A 16,232-nucleotide genomic window follows, 5' to 3' on the forward strand; every position below is an offset into this window, starting at 1 on the left:
CTGAACTTTAATTACTATGGGTAAGCTGAGTGTCTGGTACATTCTGGGAAAGTCTGGCTGAGTCTTGTGCTCACTTGTAATTTTTAGTTATTTGTATGCAAATGTCAGAATTCTAAAAATAAAATTAGAATATATGGTACTAAAATATCCAGTATTAAAAAGCTACATTTTCAATATTTTATCAAATTTTATATAGTGTGACCAGTCAGGCACTGGGACTGACGTGGCTCCTGTGAGAGCAGGAAGAAAGGGTAGCAAGAGGCCCAAAAAGGGGGTTGCCAAGGCCAGCTCTCAGCACCAAGCTGGTCCTCCTGAAGATGACCCAGAATGGGAGGATAAGGCCTCATCCCCCCCCCCATTCTGGGTCTGGGTCATCTTCAGGAGGGCCAGCTTGATGCTGAGAGCTGACCTTGGCAACTGCTACCCTTTCTGCCCGCTCTCATAGGAGCCACGTCAGTTCCAGTGTCTGACTGGTCACAAAGTGTAGGTTGATGCATGTCTGTAATAAAAATCTTGTACACGAATACAGGATGTCTGGTGCAGTACTCGGAGAGACCCCCCAGGAAAGAGACTTGGGAGTATTGGTCGACAAGTGGATGAAGCCTTCCGTGCAATGCGTGGTGGCAGCGAAAAGGGAGAACAGAATGCTTGGAATGATTAAGAAGGGGATCACAAACAGATCGGAGAAGGTTATCATGCCACTGTACCGAGCCATGGTGCGACCCCACCTGGAATACTGCATCCAGCACTGGTTGCCTTACTTAAAGAAGGACATGGTACTACTCGAAAGGGTCCAGAGAAGAGCGACTAAAATGGTTAAGGGGCTTGGAGGAGTTGTCGTACAGTGAGAGATTAGAGAAACTGGACCTTTTCTCCCTTGAAAAGAGGAGACCGAGAAGGGACATGATTGAAACATTGAAGATAATGAAGGGAATAGACTTAGTAGATAAGGACAGGTTGTTCACCCTTTCCAAGGTAGGGAGAACAAGACGGCACTCTCCAAAGTAAAAAGGGGATAGATTCCGTACAAACATAAAGAAGTTCTTTTTCACCCAGAGAGTGGTAGAAAACTGGAATGCCCTTCCGGAGGCTATCGTAGGGGAAAGCACCCTCCAGGGATTCAAGACAAAGTTAGACAAGTTCCTGCTAAACTGGAATGTATGCAGGTAAGGTTAGACTTAGTTAGGGCTCAGGTCCTTGACCTAGGGGCTGCAACGTGAGCGGACTGCTGGGCACGATGGATCACTGGTCTGACCCAGCAGCGGCAATTCTTATGTTCTATCTGAATCCCTGAGGAAGGCGTGTTCGCCGAAACACAGACTGTGTAGGGTCCGGTTGGAGTATTATATTTGTAATTGCATTTTTATGATTTTATTGTGAATAAATCATTTTCAGGACATCTTATCCACAGTCTGTTTTTGCTCTCCATTGGATTGATTTTACTGTGGATTGTTGGGTTTTCTTTTTGGTTTTTGTTGGTCTTCATCATAAAGCATATGGGGAAAGACTTAATTATCTTAATATGTATACTTTGGAGGAAAGGCAGAAGAGGGGAGATATGATAGACGTTTAAATACCTACATGACTTAAATGTGCATGAGTCGAGTCTCCTTCATTTGAAAGGAAGCTCTGGGATGAGAGGGCATAGGATGAAGTTAAAAGGTGATAGGCTCAGTAGTAATCTAAGGAAATACTTTTTTTATAGAAAGGGTGGTAGATATGTGGAACAGTCTCCCGGAAGAGGTGGTGGAGACAAGAGACTGTGTCTGAATTCAAGAAAACGTAGGATCTCTTAGAGAGAGGAAGAGGTAATGGTTACTGTGGATGTGCAGACTGGATGGGCCATTTGGCCTTTATCTGCCATCATGTTTATATGTTTCTACCTTGATCTGCAACTGAAAAATCCAAAATCTCTACATTAGCAAATTTCTGGAGGGCAAGTCTGAGAGTGAAAAATGCAAAACATTAGGATCTGTAGTGTTTTTTCAGGTGATCCAAACCAGTCAGTTTAGAAGCCAATATGTTGAGTTCAATGTACCATTGTTTTGTCTTAACATAGCAACTCTTATATTCTTAATATCTTGGTAATGAAAACACAATTTATATGACCTTACTGGGTTTGTTTGTTTGTTTTTTTGTTGTTGTTGTTCCAGGATGCTTTGCAGGAAATGTATATTCAGGAAGGCAAATTCCCTGGGGAGGAGATAAAGCCTCAGCGTCGGCCTTGGACACTGCTGAACTTTCTCTTCTGGACCACAGTTCTCCTGTCTCCTCTCTTTTCATTCATCTTTGGAGTTTTTGTCAGTGGATCTCCCTTCCTTATCTTCACCTTCTTGGGCTTTGTTGTAGCTGGTAAGAATAACCTGACAGGCAAGTGCATGAAACAGATACTCTTATTGGACATCCCAACCTGGGAAAGCTCTTTACTGACACTGCAGGTAAAATCTATTATAGGTAGATTCATTGTTGAGGTGTGAGAAGACTGCACCAAAGTTATTGCTTCCGTAATTATTGTATTATGAATGTTCTCTCCAGGATGTAGATTATTGGAGAGGGTCATCATTAAAGAGGGCTATTTCACCACTCTTTCACCCAGATACAGCATATCACTAAAACTTGCTGCTTCATCCTCTATAATATTACCCAAATCTGACTCTTCCTCTCTGAGCACACTACCAAAACCCTGATCTACACCATCATCACCTCGCGCTTAGATTACTGCAACTCGCTACTCTAAGGTCTTCCGCTCAACCATCTCTCCCCTTCAATCTGTTCAGAATTCAGCTGCATGACTCGTATTCCATGAGAGTCGCTATACTCACATTACCCCTCACCTAAAGTCACTTCATTGGCTTCCAATCCCATTCCGAATACAATTCAAACCCCTCTTACTGACCTACAAATGCCCCTCACAATATTCCTCCCCTCCCCCCCCCCCGGCAAGCTCATCTCAGCTGGCAAGTCCCTTCTATCTGTGCCCGTCTCCTCCTCTGCCAACACCAGACTCTGTCCCTTCTACTTTGCTGTGTCATATGCTTGGAACAATGCCTGAATCCCTATGGCAGGCTCCATCTCTTGCAGTGTTAAAAGCTCACCTCTTTGAGATTGCTTTCAGCTCCTAACTGCTCTCACCTTAGGTTCTGCATCCCCAATCCTGTATGTCATGTCTGTCTGTCCAGGTTAGATTGTAAGCTCTTCCAAGCAGGGACTGTCTATTAAATGTCAAAATGTATGCTTTTTAGCGCTATATAAGTGATAAATAGTAAAACAGTATACAAGTAAAATTTTGTTAACATTATAATAGTCGTAAAAACAAATGTACAATGAATGAGGTAGACTCAAAATTTACAAATTGAAATAATTGGACTACCATGAAACAGTTTCAAAAATATTCTTAACAGCAGTGAAATTCAAATGAGAGATAATACAATGTCAGCATAATACTCATGTAACACCTAATAAGCACCCGTCAGAACATTCAAATAACATAGATAAATAGCATAGAATCTTTGAAGAATCAATGAGAACATAAGAATAGCCTTACTGGGTCAGACCAAAGGTCCATCAAGCCCAGAAGCCCGTTCTTACGGTGGCCAATCCAGGTCACTAGTGCCTGGCCAAAACCCAAAGAGTAGCAACATTCCATGCTACTGATCCCAGGCAAGCAGTGGCTTTCTCAATAACAGACTATGGACTTTTCCTTCAGGAAATTGTACAAACCTTAAACAGAATCATTCCTCTTACTATACAGGGACAGAAATACAAAATAGGCTAAGAATGCAAAGTAATACATACGTATGACTGGTTTTCTTTTTGTTTTTGCAGCATCTTTCTGTGTTCGTAGATTGATAGGAGTAACAGAAATAGGAAAAGGTTCTAGCTATGGCAACCAGGAACTCAAGAAGAATGAATAAGCCATTGACGTATTCCCTGATAATGCAGTTCCAGACTTTGATATCCAAATGACACTGTTACAGACACTTAGGAATTCTTTCTGATAATATAAAAGTATAAAAATGAGAAGAATCATAGCTGGGTGAATGAGAAGAATTCATATCTGTTTCCATGCTGCTGGAGCAAATGGATCAATTTTCTGTTAAATTATAGTTACCTCAGGAGTGGCCTGGGATATAGATCTGTCCTGTTTCAGCAAAGCATCACACTAAATTAGCTGCAGAGGACTCCCAGTTTTCATGGCAAGACTGAGCCAATGCTACCGTTCTCGATACTATGGTTCTGTCCTTACCACCTTGGAAGGGGTGAAGCAAGCAAGTAAACCATGGCTTTCGGGTTTATAGTACATCAAGGGACAACCCAAAGTGTTTTAAAGCAGCTTACATGGAGAGGATAACAGGGTGTGATGGAAGATGCAATATCACTAAGCACAGACATGGGACTGCCTGATATGGCATTTCCTTAGAGCCTCTACCATGCTAAGTTCTGACAAACCTTGATCATGTTATTACTCACAAGATTTACTGAATATTAATTATGTTTCTATAATCTGTATTTCTCTGCCATAGACATGTTTTGAAAAACATCCCTTTAGAGAATGTATTGCTACCCAAAGAGTTTTAGTAGCTGATATGGAAAATTCTGCCCTTCATGGCATTCCATTCCCTTGCTGCACTGTTTTAAAAAACAAACAAATAAAACAACTTCACTGTATACTACATAAGATTTCCTCCTTCCAACAGTGCATCATAGAAGAACTCCACCTGCTCTTAGCACCTTAAGAAATCTCCACTTCTCCACATCCTAGCTTTATGCTCACAGCATTCTCATGAAACTCTTTTCCCTTAGTGTGCTATGAAAAATTGGCCAGCTTCACTGTACCCTAGCCTATAGAATCTCTGTCCCCTTCCCTCACCCTGCATCATAGGGAACTTATACTGTCTTACAGTATCTTCCTTTACTGCAGCTTACAGAAAGTCTGACCTATTGCAGGTAAAGAGTCCACTTCACTGCATCCTACAGAATTCATCCACTTAACTACAAAAGTTCCATCTCTCAGCAAACTGTTTTCCCTCCCAGTACCCTATAGAAGCTACACCCCTTCTCAGTACTCTAGAGATAAGTTTGCACTTCTCACTGTATCCACTATACATATGCATCCTTTGATGAATCTTAAGGAAACCCTACCCTTTGCAGTACCCTTAAATAATCCCACTCTTGTGTTAGCTAAGGAAATCTCACAGCACCTCATATCTCATGAATGAAGCCCCACCAAGGAAATTATGTTTTGTTTGTGTATGGTCAAATCTACAGATGTCTATAACTGGTGTCTCTGGGTATTATTTTTTCTAGTATTGATCATTATTACACCTCTATTCAGAAAAATATGCTTCTTTTTGTTTGTTACACCACCACAGAAAACCTTGTATTACAAACATGAGTGTGCCTTTTATAACTACCTAAACTAAATGCCATAAAAAGAAAGACATCCCCCACCCCATTGAAGAGGGTGAGATCCCAGTTGCTGTGTATTGGTTTATCACATAGATTATGTCATACAGCCACTAAAGGCAGGATGAATTTTAATGTTTCTTTTCTAAAAAAAACCAATGTGAATTTATTTTCTCTCATGCGAGATGCTTTATCCCCTTCTGGTGAGAGGCATGGTATGTGACTGAGACCACTCCAGAGTGCCCTGTGTTTAATTTGCTGATTAAAATCACAGTTCCATGGTCTTATTGTAAAACCCTAGATTAGTACTTCCTAATCTTTTTGTGACTGTGACCCCATGATTATGGCCAAATTAAATTGTGCAACCTCTGGAGGTGTAGAGTAATGATGTACTTATGGAAAGCCTACCTAGGTTGAAACCCCAAATATGGATTTTGTGACCTCGCATTTGGGGTCCTAACCCACAGTTTCGGAAGCTCTGCCCTAGATATTTTCTTTCTGAGCAAAGCTCTCTGTCACCAACATGATGGTTTATGGCACTAACCCAGGGAGTAATGTTATGAACTTTGTAATCACTTTACACTGTGCAGGTATGTGGGAAGTAATCCGCACAGAGCAGTAGTTACAACTATAAATACTTTACTAGGCAGACTGGATGGACCATACTGGTCCTTATCTGGTCTCATTTACCATGCTACTATGGATAAATTATGAGGGTAATTTACTAACAGTTAACATGTATTATTTACCATAGGTCCCATTGCATAAAATATGGTTTGCTGCAAATAATGCACGATAACTGCATTAGTGCATAATAAATTCATTATTGCACTTTAATGGTTAGTAAATGACCCCTACAATTAGCTAGATATATAAAGGTATATAATCAAGCAAACCTGTAAAGAATCAGGAAAACATTTCACATGATGATAAAATATCCAAACATTTTAAATGTAAGCAATTAGATCAAAATCATACAATATATTCAATAATAAAAATATGTGAATTGGTTCACCAAAACACTGTTTAAAAAGATGAGGTAATTGTAGTTGCCAAAACCATTTCATTGTGACATCTTCCATTTAATGTTTGCTATCACAGTGTATTCTGTGATGGTAACATTCTGTGCCAGAAGTTAGGCTGAAATGGTTTTATGTAACCACGGTCTTCTTTTTAAAGACTCCTGAATGTGATTTATGCGTTGGAATGACTTGAACTTAATGATTCTCTTGATTCAGGCAATATATGAACATAAACTGAAATAACTTGTATTTTGCACTCTTCTAGAATCTTCAGCTTTCAAAAATATACAATATCTCTGTCCTCAAGAAGATAGTGTTTTGTTTTATTTTGTCTAATGAGCTTAATTGAAGCAGGCATTGCTTGCCAAAGTATGAAGGTGACAATGTTGGGAATTCTTTTTTTTGTAGCATGCAAGAAATGTGACAAATAATGCATATTAACTTGTGTTGGCATATGATAACTTTTAACAAATGACCTAATGTATAATATATTACAAGACTTTTATTTACTGAAGTGTGGTAAGGTTTTGCACTTATTGTGCATTAGTTGCAAAAACTAGCAAAGGGTAATTTCAAAGCCTGTGTGGTAAATACAGGAGGTACATCAAGCATGTACCCTGCATTTACCCTACATGGCAATCACTTACCATACAGCACAGGTGCCTATACTGTCTATCGGAGCAGGTAACTTGATGCGGGACCAGGCATAGATAAATGGCAATAAAAAATGACCATTGTAGTTCTTTCCTCATACATAAACCCCAACCCGATCTCTTCAAGACACCTTAATCCTCCACCCTCCCAATATCATGGCTCTATCCCTGATAACTGCCAATCTGAACCCCAATCTCCCTCAGAATCTATAATACTAATAAGTTTCTCCCTGAGCCTAAGCCCTCCTATTTGTGCTAAATGGAACTCATCACCACTCCTAGGATTTACCTCTTGGTGATTTCTAGTGGGGTACTAAACTGAGATGGAATCAATCCACCTCTACTCCTGCCTCATCCAGCTCCCTGAATCAGTTTGGCTGCCATGACATGAGGGGTTATCAGAATGGGAGATGTATGAGGGGCTTGCAAAGAAAGTGGTAAGGGTTTGTTGAAGTGCATCTATGGCTGCAGTAACAGACTGTGAATAGTGTAGCTACATTAGGGCCTACTCTTGAGGAGGTAAATGTAGCCATGCTATCTACTGCAACTGGGTTTTCCTCTGCTTGCCCCTGTTATGCCCAGCTTCAGCTTCTACCCTTGTTAAGTGGCTAGGTTTTGTCACAGCACTGCAGGTTTTAATGTACAATATGTACATGGGTCCTTGCTATCATCTACCACAAGGTAGAAATTCACATAGCTGCTTAATGCAGCCTAGTAAAATAGTCCCAGGCACGTGGGATATTTTAGGGAGAGAGGAGAACATAGTGGATGCTGTGGATGGGCAGACTGGATGGGCCATTTGGCCTTTATCTGCCATTATATTTCTATGTTTATATTATATAAATCATTACTGACACAAAAAAAGAAAGAGTACTACTCTAAACTGATCAGCACAGAAGATAATCTTAAAATCAACAAACTGTTCTCAATATTAGATAACCTAACCAACATTAACAAAATCACAAATGGTGATAACCCTTCTATTCCAACAGTCTCAGACCTAGTTAGCTATTTTATTTTATTTTTATTCTTTATTCATTTTCAAATTTACAATAAGTATAACAATATATCCAAACAAATTAACAATAAATATAACACTTAATAATCATCAATGGTACAAATAATATGCTCTTATCTCCCACCTTTCCCACCCTTTCTTATCATATAATCAATACCTTATACAATATGTAACAATAAATTTACCCTCCCCTCCCCCCTCACAATCAAACTTGTAAATTTAAGGGAAAAAAATAAAATAAAATGTCATCTAATCATTCTGGAGATATTTTCTTTACAATTGTTTTAATTTGCCTGAATTTGTTATATGTTGTAACAAGTAATAAAATTAATAAATTAAAAAAAAAAAAATGTCATCTAATCGGTACAATACTTTGTAAATGGCTCCCACACATCCTGAAATTTCCTGAAAATACCGTGCTGTATTGCAATAAATCTTTCCATTTTATAAACATAACATAAGGAATTCCACCAGAAATTATAATTTAATCTACTCCAATTTTTCCAATTATACGTAATTTGTTGAATGGCAACCCCAGTCATTATAAGTAATAATTTGTTATTTGTAGAAATCTGACTTTTTGCTCTCATTGCCATACCAAATAGCACAGTATCATATGAAAATGCCACTGGGTTGTCTAATAAACAATTAATTTGGTCCCAAATTGATTTCCAGAAATTCATAATGAATGGACAATACAATAATAAATGATCTAAAGTCCCTGCTTCGAGATGACAGTGCCAACATTTATTAGACTTAGAGCTATCCAATTTTTGTAATCAAACAGGGGTCCATAATGCTCTATGTAACAGAAAAAACCAAGTTTGTCTCATAGATCCGACACTGTACATCTCATCCTCCAAGTCCAAATTCGTGGCCATTGAGACGCAGTAATTTGGTGCTTAATCTCAGTACTCCAAATGTCTCTCAGACCAGTGTTTAGTTTCTTTTTAATAAATCCAGTCAGCAACTTATACCACTGGCAGCCTGGTGATCCAAGAAGTCCGCCTGAAAGCATAAGAACTCCATACTTAAATGATTACTAAGGTTTTTCCATTCAGGGAACCCCGCCTGAATCGCCTGCTTCAGTTGCAACCATCTAAAACATTCAGATTTTTATTTTTTTTTCCCAAAAACTTTATTCATTTCAAATCTTAAATCAAGTACAATCAAGATACATAACAATTTAACTTACAAATATACCTGACATCTTATATTTGACCCTTATAAAATAATATAATACCTCCCACCTTATTCCTTTATAAAAAAAAAAGATTTGTTTCAATTATAATCAAACATACCCACCCCCCTTCCCCTCTTAATGTCTTAAACTTCTTATATAGGGAAGAACATTTTTAATCTTTACAATACTCTATCAATGACCTCCACACATCTTTAAATTTATTATAATTTCCTTTTTGAACCGCTAACGCCCTTTCCATTTTATATATATGACAAACAGAATTCCACCAGAATTAAAATTAACAATAATTTATTATTATTAGATATTTGTTTCTTAGTTCTCATTTCTATACCAAATAAAACTGTGTCATATGATAATGCCACATGATTTTCTAATAACAATTAATTTGATTCCATATTGATTTCCAAAACTCTAATATATAAGGACAATAGAATAACAAATGATCCAAAGTCCCTGCTTCAAGATGACAATGCCAACATCTATCAGATTTAGAACTATCTAATTTTTTTAAACGAACAGGGGTCCAGAAAGCTCTATGCAACAAGAAAAACCACGTTTGTCTCATAGATGCAGACATTGTACATCTCATCCTCCAAGACCAAATACGTGGCCATTGAGAAGCCGTAATTTCGTGCTTAATCTCAATGCTCCAAATGTCTCTAAGACCATTCTTTGGTTTTTGTTTTTTTTTTTCAATAATCCAGATATTAATTTGTACCACTTTGTGGCCTGATGTCCCATAAAGTCTGCCTGAAAACATAGGAATTCTAAACTATATTTATTATTAAGATTTTTTTCCATTCAGGGAACCCCGCCTGAATGGCCTGCTTCAGTTGTATCCATTCAAGCCAAATTTTTGTTGCAACTGTGAAAACTCAAGCAGTTTACCATTAGATATTACATCATCAAGAGTACGTATTCCTCCTATTATCCATTGCTTCCAGATAAGCTTACAACCGCCAATTTGAATCTTGGAGTTAAGCCATATTGTTTGATTTGTCGATTTATGAATTTGATTAGAAGTTAAATTATCTATCAATTTTAAAGTTTTCCAGGTGTCAATATTTTATTTTCTTTGTACAGCCTAGGCATTTTAGTACTAATAATATGACACAGCCTTACAGGACATGAATTGTCATTCCAGCCTTAACCAATCTGGTAATTTTTCCATGAGTTCTGGGAGGACCCAATACATAACTTGACGCATAATATAGGATTGATGATACCTATAAAAATTTGGGAAATTTACCCCTCCCATAATTGATTTTTGTAAAGTCACTAAGGCAACTTTAGCTAATTTACCTTGCCAAATAAATTTTGTAAGAATACTATTCTTTTTTCTGTAAAAAGACCCCTGAAAAAACACTGGTAACATTCCCATTTGGTAACAAACGACAGGAGAAATCATCATTTTAACTGTTTGAACTCTTTCCCACCATGAAATATGTAAAGGATTCCATTGCTCACATAATTCTATAACTTTCTGTAAGATATGTTTTTCGTTTATTTTTATTGTCTCTTCTAATGTATTTTTAATCCAAATTCCTAAATATTTTATTCCTTCATCTTTCCAGAGAAATGAAAAAGTATCAAATAATCCTCTTATACAATAAACATTGAGTGGAAGGTTTACTCCAATTTATCCTAATAATACTAATAATAATAATAATTCTATACCCTGAAAATTTTCCAAAATCATTAATCAAATTGAGTAATTTTGGAATCGACGTTTCAGGATTCCTCAAATAAAGCAGAATGTCATCAGCATATGCAGAGACCTTATATTCCTGTTCTCTACGAGGAATACCCTGAATCCTGAATTGCTGGATTGCTAATAACAAGGGTTCTAAAACAATATCAAAAAGCAAAGGAGATAGTGGACAACCTTGCCTAACCCCCCTTTGCAAATTAAACCTTTCTGAAAAATCATTATTAATATATAATCTTGCAATAGGGGAGCTATACAACGTTGAATCATTTGAATGAATCCTGATCCAATTCTAAACCATTCCATTGCTTGATACATAAAAGACCATTCCACTCGATCAAAAGCTTTTTCTGCATCCTACGAAACACAGAAGGCTGGATCACTAATATCTTTGGATAAATTTAACATATGTAAGGCCAATCTGGTGTTGTTAGAAGAGTGTCTATGAGCTACAAATCCAGTCTGATGCATTCCAATGAAGTGAGGGAGAGCCTTAGCCAAATGTAAAGCTAATGTTTTACAATATAAACAACTGGGTGTGTTTCAAACAAATGTTCCTGAAGGGCTATAGCTATTAACACATAAAGGAACAAAAACTACTTCAAACGTCTTTTAACATTCAATGGTGCTCAGATTCCAAGATGGAGGTTTAAAGTACTCAATAGGGGCATACAGCCCGTGAGAAACTTTATATGGTATCAATCATTGCACCTAGTTGTAAAAGATGTTTCAAAGTCCTTAATCAGTGATAAATTGTGATGCTTGAAAGTCCATAAAGTGGAAACACTGATAATCCAAAATTTTTAACTGTGTGTATTAAGAACTTCCAAAATAAACCACTTAGCTGAAATATAAAGAATGCGGTGATGTAGCTGGGTCCTGACGCGTTTCGCCTCACAGGCTTCCTCAGAGAACCCGCTTGCAATCCCCTATATTCAAACTATAGTTGTGTTTTCAAATTTTCAATATAAATCCTGCAACATCAAGAAAACAAGGTGCAGAAGAGTTATAAATTTTCAAAGGCTATACTTATAACTACACCGAAAACATTACCAAACTCTCGGCGCTGTCGACGGAATACCTGCTGTTGCTTCTGTAATCTTTTAATGTCCTATGACGTGAATGCTCAGCTGAGCACCCGGCTTTTTATGCATTGAAGAAGATGTCAATCATTCAGTGGAGGAACGCCCACCACTCGACTTCTTTATTCAAACCGGAGGGAGCTACTGTCTGCCAATAGTAAATCCAACTTTGCTCGTGTTTCCAAAGCCATGCTTGAGAATTGCCACCTCTGATATTACGGGCCACCTCTAACACCACGAATTTTAAATCCTGTAGCTGGTGCGGGATAGCCTGCCAATGTTGAACCAAGGGGGCATTACAGTCACCCCTTCTTATTTTGCTCAGATGTTCTATTATGCGGGTCTTAATGCTTCTGGTGGTGTGTCCAATATATAACAGGTTGCATGGACAAAAAATAAGGTAAACGACTCCCTGGGTGTCACAATCTGAAAAATGCTGAAGAACATGTTTCTTGGGTAACGTGGGGTGCTGCATACAAGTAGTTTCCAACGCATGCATGCATACAGTACAGTTCCCACATTTAAAATGACCTTTAGGCTCATGTATCATGATGTTGGTTGGTGAACTAACAAAATGTGAAGTAGATACAAAGTCCCAAACGTTTTTACCCCTTGAAAAAGCAAAAAGGGGTTGCTGTTCCAAACACTGATGAGCCTGAAGAATGTACCAATGTGTTTTAATAATTTTTTTGATGTGAAATGCTTGGTAAGAGTAAGGCAAAGTACACACCAGTCGAGAGTCTCGTTGGTCAGACGATGGTTGTAACAAGTAATCTCGATGGGCATATAAGGCCCGTTTGTAAGCTTTTTTAATGATATGATAAGGATATCCCCGTTCACTAAACCGGTGCCACATGTCTCCTGCCCGAGATTTATATTCTACCTTAGTGCTGCACAGACGCCTGAGTCTTAAAAATTGACCCACAGGTAAGTTATTCTTCAAATGGCGAGGGTGATAACTTCCATAGTGCAACAACGTGTTTCTGTCAGTGGGCTTACGGTGAATAGTTGTGGCAAAAGTTCCTTCACTCATGGTGATATGGATATCCAAAAAAGCTATATGTGTGAACGACATGCTTGCGGTGAACTGTAAGTGAGGATTACATGTATTCAACCAATGTAGGAATTGATGAAAATTATCCAGAGAGTTAGTCCAAATTAAAAAAACATCATCAATATATCGTTTCCAGGTGTAAATGTCTGCCATGTATACAGATGAAAAAATAAAGGTGTCCTCAAAATCTGTTACATATAGACATGCCAAGGATGGAGCCATAGTGGCCCCCATCGCAGTGCCTTGTATTTGCTGGTAGAACTTCATGTCAAACATAAAATAATTATATTGCAGCGCTATGTTGGCTATAGACACTAGAAACTCTACTCTGGCTTGTGATAGTTGAAGGGTATCCAGATATTTACGTACCACTGCAATGGCACTACATTGGGGAATGTTGGTGTATAGAGCCTGAATGTCTAATGTGGCCATCAAAGAGCCTGAAGGAATTTGATGTGGCTCCTGAAGCCAGATTAACATGGACGTCGTGTCCTTTACATAGGACTTGGCGCCAGACACTAAAGGTTTCAAATAAAAATCAACAAAGTCTGACAAAGGTTCTAACACAGAACCAATGCCAGACACTATGGGGCGTCCCGGAGGTTTAGAAAGGTGTTTATGAATTTTGGGGACAAAGTAAATCACAGGGATGGTGGGATAATTTTGATGAAGAAACCGGTACTCCCTATCTGTGATAATACCCTGTTCTAAAGCCTGTAGAAGAATATGATGAATAAGATCAGATATGGTCACTGTAGGATCACTGGGTAACTCTGTATAATATTGCCTGTCACTAAGTTGCCTACGGGCTTCAATGACGTAAGCATCTGTGTCCTGTACAACAATTCCCCCTCCCTTATCAGCCGATTTGATGACAATGTTTGGATCATTAGCTAGTGTACGTAATGCTGTAGTCATGTCAGGAGACAAATTTCGTCTGCTATAAGAGGGTTGCCGTTCTAAATTCATGATTTCTTTTTCAACTAAAGTACTGAATACCTGCAAATGAGGATCCAACGGTCCAGGGGGGTTCCATGTGGAAGGTTTTTGTAACCCCGTAGGGCCGGGGACATATGACTGATCTTGAAAAAATATTTTGAGGTTGCACTTTCTAATAAGTTTATATAAACTAATTCTTGTATCCAAAGGGTTGTAATTCGTGAAGGGCACGAATGACAACCCTTTGGAAAGAACCGCAACCTCACATGTCGTCAACCTTCTGCTTGATAAGTTGAAAACATTGTCACCTGTACTTAAGGTTTCGGAGGACGTCTCCCCCTGGTGGACCGGGGACCTCCTATTTATCCTAAATAAATGCTCTCAAGATCTCATGTTACTTATTATAGATACCACTAAACATGAATTAAACACTTACCAATCTGAATTTCAAGAGAAAATGACTCTGGTGCAAAATACATTGCAACCAGATGACTTCACTAGTAAAATGTCTGAATTCAAAAAATCCATGGAGGAATTCAGAGCTGACATTAGAAAAACAAAAATAGGTAAATTCAAAAGAGATGAGGGCGATTACGTCCGGGGGTATGTTTACCCCTGGATGGATCGAAATAAACGGTCCCGACAACCTAGAAAAACCACTTATGCACAGTCCTCTAGCGGATCTAGTGGTGAGGATCCCAGTACTGATTCTAGCAGTTCAACAGTGTCAGGCCCAATTCAAACCCGATCTACCTCAGTAAATTTTCAAGGGACGGCCTCCCACTAAATAGGAGGTCCCCGGTCCACCAGGGGGAGACGTCCTCCGAAACCTTAAGTACAGGTGACAATGTTTTCAACTTATCAAGCAGAAGGTTGACGACATGTGAGGTTGCGGTTCTTTCCAAAGGGTTGTCATTCGTGCCCTTCACGAATAACAACCCTTTGGATACAAGAATTAGTTTATATAAACTTATTAGAAAGTGCAACCTCAAAATATTTTTTCAAGATCAGTCATATGTCCCCGGCCCTACGGGGTTACAAAAACCTTCCACATGGAACCCCCCTGGACCGTTGGATCCTCATTTGCAGGTATTCAGTACTTTAGTTGAAAAAGAAATCATGAATTTAGAACGGCAACCCTCTTATAGCAGACGAAATTTGTCTCCTGACATGACTACAGCATTACGTACACTAGCTAATGATCCAAACATTGTCATCAAATCGGCTGATAAGGGAGGGGGAATTGTTGTACAGGACACAGATGCTTACGTCATTGAAGCCCGTAGGCAACTTAGTGACAGGCAATATTATACAGAGTTGCCCAGTGATCCTACAGTGACCATATCTGATCTTATTCATCATATTCTTCTACAGGCTTTAGAACAGGGTATTATCACAGATAGGGAGTACCGGTTTCTTCATCAAAATTATCCCACCATCCCTGTGATTTACTTTGTCCCCAAAATTCATAAACACCTTTCTAAACCTCCGGGACGCCCCATAGTGTCTGGCATTGGTTCTGTGTTAGAACCTTTGTCAGACTTTGTTGATTTTTATTTGAAACCTTTAGTGTCTGGCGCCAAGTCCTATGTAAAGGACACGACGTCCATGTTAATCTGGCTTCAGGAGCCACATCAAATTCCTTCAGGCTCTTTGATGGCCACATTAGACATTCAGGCTCTATACACCAACATTCCCCAATGTAGTGCCATTGCAGTGGTACGTAAATATCTGGATACCCTTCAACTTATCACAAGCCAGAGTAGAGTTTCTAGTGTCTATAGCCAACATAGCGCTGCAATATAATTATTTTATGTTTGACATGAAGTTCTACCAGCAAATACAAGGCACTGCGATGGGGGCCACTATGGCTCCATCCTTGGCATGTCTATATGTAACAGATTTTGAGGACACCTTTATTTTTTCATCTGTATACATGGCAGACATTTACACCTGGAAACGATATATTGATGATGTTTTTTTAATTTGGACTAACTCTCTGGATAATTTTCATCAATTCCTACATTGGTTGAATACATGTAATCCTCACTTACAGTTCACCGCAAGCATGTCGTTCACACATATAGCTTTTTTGGATATCCATATCACCATGAGTGAAGGAACTTTTGCCACAACTATTCACCGT

General features: G+C 38.6%; 2 protein-coding genes across 3 annotated transcripts in view; both read left to right on the forward strand.

The window, feature by feature from the left end:
• Positions 1 to 6,922, forward strand: part of AGPAT3 (1-acylglycerol-3-phosphate O-acyltransferase 3) — a 123,103-nt gene extending 116,181 nt beyond the window's left edge. For both annotated transcript variants that reach the window (XM_033941999.1, XM_033941998.1), the window contains 2 exons: positions 2,154 to 2,352; positions 3,826 to 6,922. In XM_033941999.1, coding sequence (XP_033797890.1) covers positions 2,154 to 2,352; positions 3,826 to 3,914 — 288 coding nt within the window. In that variant the 3' untranslated portion in view covers positions 3,915 to 6,922. The remainder of the gene's footprint in view (positions 1 to 2,153; positions 2,353 to 3,825) is intronic.
• An 8,283-nt stretch (positions 6,923 to 15,205) lies between these two features.
• The window catches only part of DNMT3L (DNA methyltransferase 3 like), a 182,221-nt gene continuing 181,194 nt past the window's right edge, over positions 15,206 to 16,232 (forward strand). The window contains exon 1 of the mRNA XM_033942929.1: positions 15,206 to 15,805. Within this exon, the coding sequence (XP_033798820.1) occupies positions 15,206 to 15,805 (600 nt within the window). The remainder of the gene's footprint in view (positions 15,806 to 16,232) is intronic.

The sequence above is a fragment of the Geotrypetes seraphini genome, chromosome 4 (assembly GCF_902459505.1).
Source record: "Geotrypetes seraphini chromosome 4, aGeoSer1.1, whole genome shotgun sequence".
NCBI lineage: Eukaryota > Metazoa > Chordata > Amphibia > Gymnophiona > Dermophiidae > Geotrypetes > Geotrypetes seraphini.